The sequence below is a fragment of the Vigna angularis genome, chromosome 7 (genome assembly GCF_016808095.1).
Source record: "Vigna angularis cultivar LongXiaoDou No.4 chromosome 7, ASM1680809v1, whole genome shotgun sequence".
NCBI lineage: Eukaryota > Viridiplantae > Streptophyta > Magnoliopsida > Fabales > Fabaceae > Vigna > Vigna angularis.
This window is the reverse complement of record NC_068976.1, coordinates 24,161,168-24,173,915: the sequence shown is the minus strand read 5'-3', so window position 1 is coordinate 24,173,915 and position 12,748 is coordinate 24,161,168. Positions and strand designations below refer to the sequence as shown.

Genomic DNA, 12,748 nt, shown 5'->3' with positions numbered 1-12,748 from the left:
TAAGTTGTATGTTATTGTGAACAGAAATACTAGACATTATATGTTTTTTCGGCCTAGTGGAAAGTTGCTGTTCCGGAATTCGTTATCTGTAATGCAATATGAAACTTCCAGAATTATAAATTCAAGTTTCTTTTCTCTTTTTGTTTTTAATAATTGGATTTCTGGGTAAGCATTATTTGAATGTTGACATTTATTTTTTTCAGATAAGATCAAGTGATATTGAATGGATGGATGTTCATAGTTTTCTGCAAGCACAAGGTTAAAGGTCATACTGACAGGGAAGAAGAAATTGATGCTTGTTTGGGTAAAGAAAACAATAACTAACCAACCTGCCTCGATGGTCCTTTCCGATAAAAAAAGTTGTGTTGGGGAAGGAAGAAACGCTTGATGAGATGCACACAACGGCTGAAAGAAGAACAAGAAAGGCTGCATGGGATGCACAGTGAAGGAAGAACCGTTCTCTAGGGTTTTAGGTAAAAGTCATTTTTGACAATTTACAATTTGGATGGAATGCAGAAAGAAATATAATAGGAGAAATAAATAAATTAATAGCTGATTTCCCAAGTGATTCTAGTAGGATTGGACATCCACTTCTAAAGTGATATAGAAATTGAGACAATTTAATCGCACATTGGGAGCATATTTTCCCCTGTTCAAATAGTGAATAAACTACAAAACATGGATGTGTTCAAAACAGATATCATTTATTTTATTCATCCGTAGTTTCAGTTTCTCCTTCTCTAACACAAGACTCAAACTTCACCTAGATGAGAAAGATACACATAATAGAAAAGGGGAAACAGTAACTATCAAGCTGCAAGTCCTCCCTCATGGAGGAGCATCTGATCAAAGTGCCACACACCTGAAAGTTCATCAAGGAAAACAAATAAGATACAAAGATACCTTTTTTTGATCATGGAAAAAAAAAACAGGGCAAAATAATGCAAACACCAGAGTTTGAAATTCTTACCATGTCCTTTGCCAACTCTTCTGAGCTGAGCAACATACTCAGATATTCTTTTGATGGATTCCACCTAAGAAAGAAACGACGGATTAGACTTATTTTGCCAAATGCAATGCATAAAACAAAAATAAATATGTACAATATCGCACTCTAGAAAAATAGTTGCAACACCAAATTACATTGCATTTATACCTGTTCAACCAGAAATTCGCTTTCGACAAAGTCTGACAACTGCACATCACCGTTCTTCGTGGCAACCTGCCAAAACATGGATCAAGTTAAAAGGGACTTCCATTTTAACTAATCATTATCAACATAAACAAGACCAATGAAAGAAAACAGCAAAACCAGAACTAAGATCCAATAAAAGCCGGCTTACACTGTGCAACTGAAGGAGCTTTTCGTTCGTTAGCTTCTCTAACGAGAGAGCCAGTTCCATTGCTGAAACAAGTATAAGAAAACGTGTTTAACTCAGACAAATAATGAATCCAGTGGAGAACTTCAAGAGGAAAGCCGAAAGAAGTTAAAAAATATTGAACAAGTTGGAGTGTTTATTTGTATTTATCATTTTCGTAATAAATATTGCATCTCTAAATAGTAATTGTAATAATATACAAATGTAACATCCAATCAGGATTTGATTTAATTAAAATAACATTAGTGGGCAAAGCAAACTGGCTAGTGATTAAGTTTATCCGTAAATACTTTTTACAAAATAAATAAAAAATTATATAAATAACTTCTATAAATTAGTTTAATTAGGATAAACTAATTAAAGATTTTAAATTGCAGAAAAACACATTTTGTTGTTTCTTATTTTTATTTCATTTCATTTCAGTTTTTCTTCTTATTTTAAGGGTTTATATAGTATAAATAAATAAATATATATATATATATATATATATATATATATATATATATATATATATATATATATATATATATATATATATATTGTTATAATTCAGTTCTGATACCTTCTAGGATCAGAAATACAAATTACAACTCGTCATATGAAGAATATTGTTGAAACAAATAATTAAATACTATAAATGACGTGTATGTATATCAAATGCAATAAATTTAAATTAGGATTGAGAGAAAAACTCGACCGAGTTCACACTAGTTTTTGGTATAGTAAAAAGATTTTTAATATATTTTAAAACATCAAAATTAAATTTACATGATTGTATTTTAAAGACAACACAGCAAAAATCCTAAATTGATAAAATAATACAAATAGTGAAGGATAAAATTCTAATTTCATACAAATAGTGTCTACTAATGCTCCTTAGATTCATTCCCATACAAATTCCCATTCTTATAACTTTTCGATTTCATTTACAATAATTTATGAAGGTAAATAAACAACTTAAAGAAGTCTCACGACATTCATTGGTCTTGCATAATTATAAATCATTTATCATTCGTCATAAGATGCTAATAATAGTACCAAATTCTTTTACAAAGTATTATGTCGACTAAGAATTCCAATTCTAGTGAAGATGCTAAAACTGGTAATATTTCAACAATCAAACCCACAAACCAAACACATGTCACACTTCAGATACATGTAAACAGAGAACAAAAATAAAAGAAAGAAATTACAACATAAGATCTGAACTGAAAACACATAAAAGAGAAATTGTATGGCCAGAAAACTCACCGTGCAGTGCATCCCCTTTATCTGCATGATCAAACTCAGAAAGCGGCATCACAATTGACTGCAACTTCACTTTTCCACCACGCTTGTTCTGAAAATGAAATAAAACAAATACATCGAAACAACACACTCGAAATTCAGGTTCATCAACGTCAGTGTATCGGCAGAAATATGTAAGATAAGTTTAAGTAAAAAACCTGATATTCCATCAATTTCTCAGCATGCTCTCGTTCTTCTTCACTCGATTCCTTAAAAAAACTTTTTCAAAACAATAATCATTAATAATAAATAACCACTCCTGGTTAGTATCAGTATCATATAAAACGAGAGATTAAAATATTAAAGAAACCGTTACTTACTTAGCAAGACCTCTCAGCGCAACGTTATCCCTATCGAAGTACGCAAACAGAGCATGATACACGTACGAAACATTATACTCCACACTGCATCCATAAACGACAATCAGAACGATGTAATGACAAAGTGAGATGAAACCGATGAGAAAGAGAGAGAAGAGCAACTTGATTTGTTCGTTAATGGCGGCTTCAGATTCGTCAACGTATTTTTGGCGCGCGAGAGAAGCTTGAGGAACGGTGGGAACGAGATCTAGCTCCTTCTTCACCTCCTCGAACGGTTCAAAAATCACGCCAGTTAGGGCGCGGTGGTTCGTGGATCCTTTCGCGGCACGGACCACCAAGCGGCTGGCGTTGTTCGCCTGAACGGGAACCGAACGCCAAGGTTCGGCGTTGGGGTTCAAGAGGGAGAGTGACGAAGCAGCAGCGGTTCGGAGAAGCATGGTTTTTGGTTCGAAAATCCTCGACAAATGGGATTCGAAAAACAGAGGACGACAGAAAGGAAAGGGTTTGTTTCGGTGGAATGGTGACAATGCGTTGATAATGTGAGCGTGCGGGAATGGATGGGTGTGTCTGAGTAAATGGAGAAAGTGGTGAACTGAGAACCGTTGGATGCTACAAAACGTGGAGGGCTGAGATGTAAAAGTAGGATTGGGCGCGTGGCATACTCGTGGTCTAGCTGGGTATCATTATCGTGTTGTCCCCTCGAAATATCTAGAATCAATAGTTCATCTCTTATCCTTTTTGGGCCCAGTTACACTTTTTTATTTGAACATTTTTTACGATTCGCCTTTTTCCGGTTGTATTTTTGTGTTGGCTGTTGCTTCCTCCACATCACACCTTTCTTCCTCCACCTTCTCTTTATTATTATTTTGTCTCTTAATATATGAATAAAATATTTTTCTTTTATTTTAACATTATACTTCTTTCTTTTTTTCTTTCGCTACAAGTTATAAAGGTTGGTGGTGGTGGAAAGAATTATCAAGCAGTCTCCCTTTCGTGGTGCAGTATCGCTCTTGTGGTGCAGTGTGTGGAGTGGTCAGTGCGTGTCGTGCTTCCTCCAGGTGCGTATTCCTTGAAATAAAACCCTAAAATAAAAAATGTAACCTTTAAACGGAGGTGACATCCTTCAACGGATGTCAACATCCTTCAACGGATGTCAACATCCGTTTAAGGAAAAAACGGATGTCAACATCCGTTTTACCTTAAACGGATGTTGACATCCGTTGAAGGATGTCACCTCCGTTTAAAGGTTACGTTTTTTATTTTAGGGTTTGTTTTATTAGGGGACATCCGTTGAAGGATGTCACCTCCGTTGATGTATATTTCCTCGCGTTGGTTGATGCTCTGGACGCTCCTCGATGTTCCTTCACACCATGGCGGCGACGCTCCTTCACACCACGGCGGCAATTCAAGCTTTCAAACAAAAAAAAAACTGGAAAGAAAAAGAAATGGGGAGGTGAAACGGAAATGGGGAAAGAAGAAGAAAGTTCCGTGGGTGGATGCTGGGAAAGTAAAATTAGGGTTTCAAATTATTTAAAATAGGGTAAAAGTAAAAATCTTTTTAACTTAAGATATAATTGTATTTAAAATAATGTGGGGAGGTGAAGGAAGTATAGGGTGGTAGTGGAGGGAACACCCTTTTGTGTGAAGATGACATGTATATCAAAATTATAATGAAAGCATATGTGCCAATTATGAATTATTATACTCGGAATTATTGAAACAGCTTAACGTGTAATTTATTTTAATGTAGATTTTAGGAAGTGTTTAATACAAAATTATTTTCATTTAAAAACCCTCATTCTTGAAAAAATAATTATAACTATTCAGAATTACTAAATTATATTTAATGGAATAATTTATATATACTTTTTAGCATTAAACATAATATTTTAATGATAAAACTTGATTTAATTTGTAAAAAAATAGAAGTAGATTATGTATGAGTATTATATTATTTATCTTACAAACATTATGATTAAAAAACCCAATTATTCAATCTTTTGTCTTTTATTTCATAAAGATTATTATCTTTTAAAAATATTTTTTTTCGATTTGTAAAATACCAGATTATTCCTTCATAAATCTTAGTTTAAAATTTTGGTGAAAAATTCAATACTTTCTATGATGAAAAGTTAATTTTAAGTAAGTATTTTTTTTTGTTTTATAAAAAGGCTTGCGAGTTAGGTCTTTTTAAGTTAAGTTTTTGAAACACAGATGAATCTAAATTAAGTTATAAGAAATTTTGTAATTTTTAGGAGAATTTTGTTAATTAAAAAATTGTTTGTAAATGACTTCTAGTGTGATTTTAGATTTTGAATTATAATAAATACTTTTATTAATTAATGATTTGTCAATATTGGTCAAATAGAATTTTTATTGTTAAGGGATATTTCTATTAATAATGAATTTGTAGGTAAAATTCATTAATAATCTAATTTTCTATTATCAACTTATATTTGTTAATGATGAACGTGTGCATAAAATTTGTCAGTAATTAAATATTTTATTAATTTGTTGAAAAAGTAAGTATCAAAGTTCACATATTTGAACTTTAATCATTTTATTATAAAATTCATTAATAAAATTTACTAGCAATTACTTTTTTATAAAAATCATTGTTAAAACATTAAAGTTTATGTTAAATCTAATAAAATATTTCTTATAAATTAATTAGAAATAAGTAAAAACGATGAGATGTAGAGTATGAGAATGTGGTAACAACAAAGGTGAAAGAAGAGATCAAATCAAAGGACAAGCCAAAGGAGAAAGATGTAAAATAAGAGAAAGAAAAAAATAAAAGAAATAAAAAGAAGAAAAAAAAATAGAAATAGAATAACAAAAATGCAAAAATTATTGACGAATTTATAATTGATGGTAATTAATGACAAATACTCACATATGAATTTTGGTTGCCAATAATTATTGATAAAGTTTTCCTATCTGTTTTGGTAAAATTTATTGACAAATATTTTAATAAATTTTTTGTTGTCGTTTTTCTACCAAAAATTTTGTTTTTTTACATGAATTATAACTATTACTAATGAATTTTGTTTGTCAGTTTTTTTTTTCTTTTAGTATTATGGTAGGAGCATGGTATATTTTTGTTGTTGATGAGAGCTCATTTTTATGTATATAACTAGTCTTTCTTAATAATACTATAATTTGGAGTTTAAACTTGACTAAATAAGTTTTAAACATAAGAAAGCATTACTATAATTTGGAAACACTTTAAAGTAAATGGTATGTAGTGTAGATATGACTTTGTCACAATATATGTGTATTTTTTTTTACAAGAATATGTTTTTGTTTTATAATATTCAAAGCGTTGAAAGTTTTGATATGGATAATATATGTGGGCTTTTTTTTTAATTATGATAATGGTTCTAGGTATGGAATATAGTTGAACATTTTTATATACATTATAAATTAGTAAAGTATTATTAATTAGTAAAGTATTATATAATTAGTAAAGTATTATATAATTAGTAAAGTATTATATGATATGTTGGTAAACAAACAAAATTGAGAATAATATTTTTGTTTTTTAAAGTGAGATTATAAAAACTCGAACTAGAAATATGTTCTACTATAATATTTTGAATAACACTTTCTTTAGGTAAAATTGAGTAAAATGCGATATTTGTATGTTTTGATATAAGTGAATCAAATTGGTCTAAGATTATCTTATTTAGAAATGAATTACTCAATTATATGTATGAAAAAATCACTAGAACACTTGTATTATATGTATGAAAAAAGCACTAGAACACTTGTAGATTAATTTGGCACATTGAATGTAACCATGCATAATCCATTTCTTTATATAATTGGTGGGAAACAAAATTTTTCACTAAATGAAATTTATGTATTTAAAAACCTGGGTGATGTAGTCATTGAACACCTTTTTATATGAAAATCGAAGAGGATTAATCGTTAGGTGACCATATGTTCATTAGACAAAATTTAATGCAATGAATACCCAAAAGCTTTGTTTATTGGACAAATAAACCTTTAGCTTGTTAGCAAAAAAAAGATGAGCAACTTGCTTCAATAGATAATTTTTTATGACGATGATTCATAGAGAAGTGTTGAACATTTAAAGAATGCTTGAATTCAAAAAAGATTTAAGAATTTAGTTGTTGAAGTCTTGTAATATGTATTTTATTTAAAATTAGTAGAGCAAGAGTGAATAAGAAGAACTCAAAGAGCAGAGCACTTAGGAAAGTTTTATTTTTCATAAAAACTCTTAAGATAATTTATTATCATAAGTGATAATCGATTATCAAAGTTAGTTTCAGATTTTCAAAAACACCCATAGGATAATCGATTGTCATAAGTAATAATCAATTATCACAATTAATTTTAGATTTTTAGAAAAATCCTTGAGATAATTGATTGTCATAAGTGATAATCAATTATGAAAATTAATTTCATATTTTCATAAATCTCCTGGAATAATCGATTATAACTTATGGTAATCAGAGAGAGAAAATAATTTCTAAAATAGTTTCTAGAATAATCGATTATCACTATTGATAATCGATTATCAATGGCACTTGTGAAAGGACTCTTCAGTTTTCTGACCTAATTTTCAAATTAAGGGTTAAGGGTCTATATATAATTTTTCTAAACCTAATTTAAAAAGAACTTTTCACTTAGAGGTTTAAAAGTTGTGTGCTAGAGAAACTCTCTGTGTTTAAGTGAGTTTGTGAACTTGATGCTTGTAGAAGGAAGTGTTTGTCTTAGTGTGTCTAAGTGGTGAAGCATATCTACTGAGCAAAATTAAGTTGATTTATCCTTTTGTGGGTCAAAAGGAAGTGTTGTTCATCTTTTGTCTGTCAAGAGAGAATTAAAGTACACAAGAAAACACTAGAGAGAGGAGCGAATAATTTTTTTCAAAATATTTTCACACAACTGCTTCTAATGGTTTGTAATAATAGTATACAAACGTGAACTATATTTAGATGTTAGGTATGTAAGATTAGCAAATATAAACTCTTTCAGATGATAACATAAAAAACTTAACAATAGTTTAAGAGAAGAAAACATTAAGGCACAATATTTATACTTGTATACTCAAACTTGAATTAAGTCTAATTCTCTCTTAAGAATTCTTAAGAGGTTCTATTAATCTTTCAAGATTACAACGAGTTTAACACACTCATGGTTGAGTATTCTAGCCACTTCTAACATCTGAGTATAACTCATTCCTGGTGGAGTATTCCAACCACTCTTGGAATCCGAGTATAACCCATTCCTGGTGGAGTATTATAGTCACTCCTGTCATTTAAGTATAACCCACTCTTGGCGGAGTATTCTAGCCACTCTTGGCATCCAAGTATAACCTACTCCTGTTTAAATATTCTAGTCGCTCTTGGTATTCCTAGACAATACATCTAGTCCGAGTTTAGCCTCTTTAGGATCTATCCCTAAATAATTGTCTAGTCCGAGTTTACCCACTCCTGGTTGTAAGTGTTTTAGTTCTTTCCATAACATACAATGAATCCATACTACAAGGTACAAATGTTTAACTCTCATAAAAAAGGATATGTTTACATTTACAATATGACACTTGTATAGCTACAAACTTGAGTAACTCACTAAGAAAGGATAAATATAATGATATGCAGTCTTGTAACTTAGAGGTTGCTTCCTTGTTGAAGAGCATCAGACGATTTAAGCTTGATGAGCAACAATATTGATCTTCAATCTTTATGTTTGTGCTTGCTTTTTTCCTTTTCTCTTCAATGAGGTTGTTCCTTTGATTGAAGAAGCATTAAATGATGTAAGCTTGAAAAGTAGTAGGACAACTTCTTTCTCTTTTTATCTTCTCTTCTCTTCTTCAGTGAAGTTGTTTCCTTTGATTGAAGATCTATATATGATGTAGGCTTCGAGTAGGAGCATTATTGATCATTCAACTAATTTTGATTTGGATGTTCTTTCTCTTCTCTATTCCCTCTAGATGGAAGAGCTTCAGATGATGAGTATAAGCTTGGTGAGCAATAGAGTGAATGTTCAATGCATGCTCTCTTTCTTTTCTTCTCTTCTTTACAATATGCTCACAACTTTATTCTTTTTTTCTTCATTTCATTTCATTTCAACCTTAATTGTTTCAACCTCCTTTCTTTTCTCTTTTTCTTTTCTTTATCCCATCTTGGGCACAATACTTTATCGCTCTCCTTTTCTTTTCTTCATCTCTCTTTTTGTCTTCTTTTCTTTTCTTCTTTATCTCTTGATGTCTTCATCATATTTTTTATTTGAAGAGCATCATACTGTATATTCACTCACTGAGGTGAAGTAAAGTAAGTTATTCTTGAATGTATTTCTTCATTTTCTCTATCTTTTCACCTTTTCTCTCTTCATATTTTCGACTGCTCCTGTACATATTTTCAAATAGTAGCAACTTTCTTCTCTTCAATTGATCTTCTTTATATAGGTTCTTTTGAAAGATGAATGTAAGATGTTGAGTACATTTTTAGGAAAGCAGATAACCTTTAGGTGAGATGTCAAACTTTAGTCTTTTCAACAAAATGTATAGTGCTTTATCAGAGTTTTCATTTAAGAGTAGCTTGTACGACTATGTTATTAAATGGGTAAAATTATTTACCAACAACTAAACATATATTATCATAGAACAATTAGACCTTTAGTTCTAAGCGACTTGATTTGATCTTTGTCGTAAGTTGATTGGGCTAAATCTTTTTGTTTGGATCATCTTAGCTTAACCTTTCAACCCAAACTGATTTAACAATTAATTTGGACAACTCAAATCAACCTTTGAAACAAGACGATTCAGCTCGATATTTGATCCAGAACATATTTGGTTCAAAAGATATTTAAGTCATGAAATCCTTAAAATGTATGTTTAAAGATAATTTTAGATTTAAATAAAAAGAAAATGATATGCACATATGAGTACATAGACATTCGTAATATAAACAAGTTAAATATGTATATAATTTTTTATATATTCATTTTATTTGAATATAAAAGTAAGTTATCAACTAAAATCGTCAGATTTCATTAAAATTATTTTAGAATAACCTGATTTTTTTCATCTATATACATATGCAATAAAAATAAAATAAAATGGTATCTAAATAAACTACTAGCAAATGAAAAAAAAAACTAAAATAAAAAAACAATTGAGCACTTTGCCAGCCCAATACTATAAATATTTAATAAAAATAATCAAAATTAATATTTACTTGTCGGAATTTTATACAAAATAGGATAATATTAGTAAACTTACAAATTATTAAGTAATAGGTTTAATCATTCAGGAGATCTCTATTTTCGGACAGAATCTCAATTTGGTCCTTTTCTTTCTCGACGTTTCAATTGAGTCCTTTTTTTGTGAAAATTGCAACAATTCAGCTCTTGTCGTTAAATTGAGCCCAACGGTGTTAGTGTCTTGTTGATGTGGCACGCTGGAATGAGTTTTTAATTGATGTGTAGGGGCACCTCTATCTGACGTGGCAGGCTGGTCATTTTTTTCATATTTTCTTCTGTTTTCCCTACCTGAATGATCATCTGTTGCTTTTTCCCCACCAATGCTCTTTCCAAGCAGTTCAGATCTTGGTATCCCTGAAGTATCTTTAGAACTAAAGCCATTAAATTTATCATGGCTTCTTTGAATGGCATCAAGCTCGTTATCCCTAAAATCTTCAGGCACCACTTTGGAAGAATGTGAAAGATCAGATGCTCTAATAACCTTATCATCATGCAATTGATCAGAAACAAAATCATTGGATGGTTAAGACATGGTTTTGATCCGAGCATTCACAAAATTAGTTTCATATCTACTATGCTCATGAAGTTGTGAAATGCCATTAACAGATATATCATGTGTATCTACCAAAGGTTGCTTAATCCCTGACTGGTAAACAACATCTTTTGCAGGAGTTGGCACATTGGAACTCTCAATTTCATTGTCTTCATCATCAACATCAGAACCATAATTTCCAAGACCTAAAACATCTCCAGGAGAACTAGAATTAGATTTTTCACTAGAACCATCATTTTCTACCCTTTCTTTGACTAGTTCAAATCCAGCGTGCATTCGAAGCAAAGAGAACCCCCAAATCGGGTTTGTCCATCAGCCTTCGTCGCGTCACCAGGCGTCGCTGTCACTGGAGCACCAGATTTTGCCTCCTTCGTCTCCACTATCATGCAACCCTGCAAACAAAAGGCCCCAAATTTGCGAACACTAAGCGTAGGAAAGATCGCCCCCTCCGACACCTACAAAATCTGGAAGTGCGACAGCAACCTCTGCGTCGGCACTTCCCTCGCCGGCTTCGGTGGTCTCAAAATCCAGTTTGCTGACTAGAGGTTTCCTCTTTCTTGGAGACGAAGATCACTAGCATGACGTCTCGTCCGATCTCTCGGATGCCATTAAAGCTGCCATGGAATAAGGTAAGAGCTATGCCTCCACATCGGAGTTAGACTCTGTCAACGACCACCGTCGGGGTCAGTGGGTTTCTCCCCAGCCGCCACCTCCACGACTACCATTCCCATCTTTAGCACCATCATCAAAAACACCAAAACCCTAAGGCGTGACCTTCACCACGCCAAACGTCGATGGACAACGCCTCACCATCACGCAACTGCTAGAGTCAGCTTCACAACCTAACAATCCTACTTTCCATTTGTTTGTTTTTTTAAAAAATATAAATATACCTAACAATCCTACTTTCCATTTGATTGTTTTTAAAAAATATAAATATACAGTAAGACAGAGTAGCCCCTACACGTAAATTAAAAAACTCATTCCAGCGTGCTACGTCAACAAGACACACTAACGTCGTTGGGTTCAATTTAACGGCAAAGACTGAATTATTGCAATTTTCACAAAAATAAAACCCAATTAAGATACCGAGAAAGAAAAAAATCAAATTGAAATTCTATTCGAAAATAGAAACCTCCTGAATGATTAAACCTAAATAATATTCAAAAAGTTGTATGATAATAAACAAAACTAATATGAATAATTGACATATAAATTTAGTCTCAGGCCGGTGGAAGATATTTGTAGCACAATATAACTAAGTTTATTATGTTTGGTCTAAAAGTAGAATTAAAATTTTAATTAATGTTTAAAGTCTTATTTAATATATATTTCTTGACTTTTTTTCGTTTATTTTATATCTTCATTAATATGGAAAATGGCCTGTGATTCCACGAGATGAGCATTGGCTTACTTTGATTTGTTTTTTTTTTCTTTTCTTCTTTCATTGCAATGAGTATAGTAGCTTTAGGTGGGAAACAGCAAGAAAGAATCGTAAAAGTTAAATAATTGAGTAGGATTTATGCTTATCCTGATCAGTGTTACCATAAATTCTAAATCAGGAAGCATCAAAAGAGAAATCAAATCAAATCATTATCACTTGCTACTTTTGGCCCTGACAGTGATATGCATCTGTATGACATAAAGCACGAGATTTTTTTTCAATTTCATTTTTTATTATGCATTTATTTTGAGGAAAATAAATTATATTTTTATTGTATTTTCCATTTTGTTTATTAAAATCGTAAAAATAGACAAAAAAAAAAGTGAAAAGGACAAATTGTTCATTTATCTTTTGAATATATAAACAGATGATGGGAGTTTAGTGGGCTACAACCCAAGACTTTGATTGGGCTTACTTGTACGAAATTATCTAAACTATAGATGTTTTAAGATTGGCGTAAGAAACAGTGACAAGGATGTGAAATAGTACCACGATAGATTAAGTTAAATTAAAATTCAATTTTTGAAGTGAA

The 12,748-nt window shown here is 31.3% G+C and overlaps 1 protein-coding gene across 1 annotated transcript; it reads right to left on the bottom strand.

Moving 5' to 3' along the window:
* Positions 1-685: 685 nt before the first annotated feature.
* Positions 686-3,547, bottom strand: LOC108338148 (ferritin-2, chloroplastic). Its single transcript, XM_017574880.2, has 8 exons — positions 3,149-3,547; positions 2,987-3,070; positions 2,825-2,885; positions 2,631-2,718; positions 1,344-1,405; positions 1,157-1,222; positions 971-1,034; positions 686-862 (listed from the first exon to the last, which is right to left on the bottom strand). The coding sequence occupies exons 1-8, from the start codon at positions 3,421-3,423 to the stop codon at positions 810-812; spliced, it is 753 nt and encodes a 250-aa protein (XP_017430369.1). The 5' UTR covers positions 3,424-3,547; the 3' UTR covers positions 686-809.
* Between the last annotated feature and the right edge of the window lie 9,201 nt (positions 3,548-12,748).

What these genes read in the sequence shown, in the direction of transcription:
- LOC108338148 (XM_017574880.2), bottom strand. Translation starts at nt 3,423, where the DNA reads ATGCTTCTCCGAACCGCTGCTGCTTCGTCACTCTCCCTCTTGAACCCC. An exon ending in AGCTCCTTCAGTTGCACAGT is followed by an intron (nt 1,223 to 1,343) that starts GTAAGCCGGCTT and finishes ATGTTTTGGCAG; the next exon opens with GTTGCCACGAAGAACGGTGA. An exon ending in GCGAATTTCTGGTTGAACAG is followed by an intron (nt 1,035 to 1,156) that starts GTATAAATGCAA and finishes TTTCTTTCTTAG; the next exon opens with GTGGAATCCATCAAAAGAAT.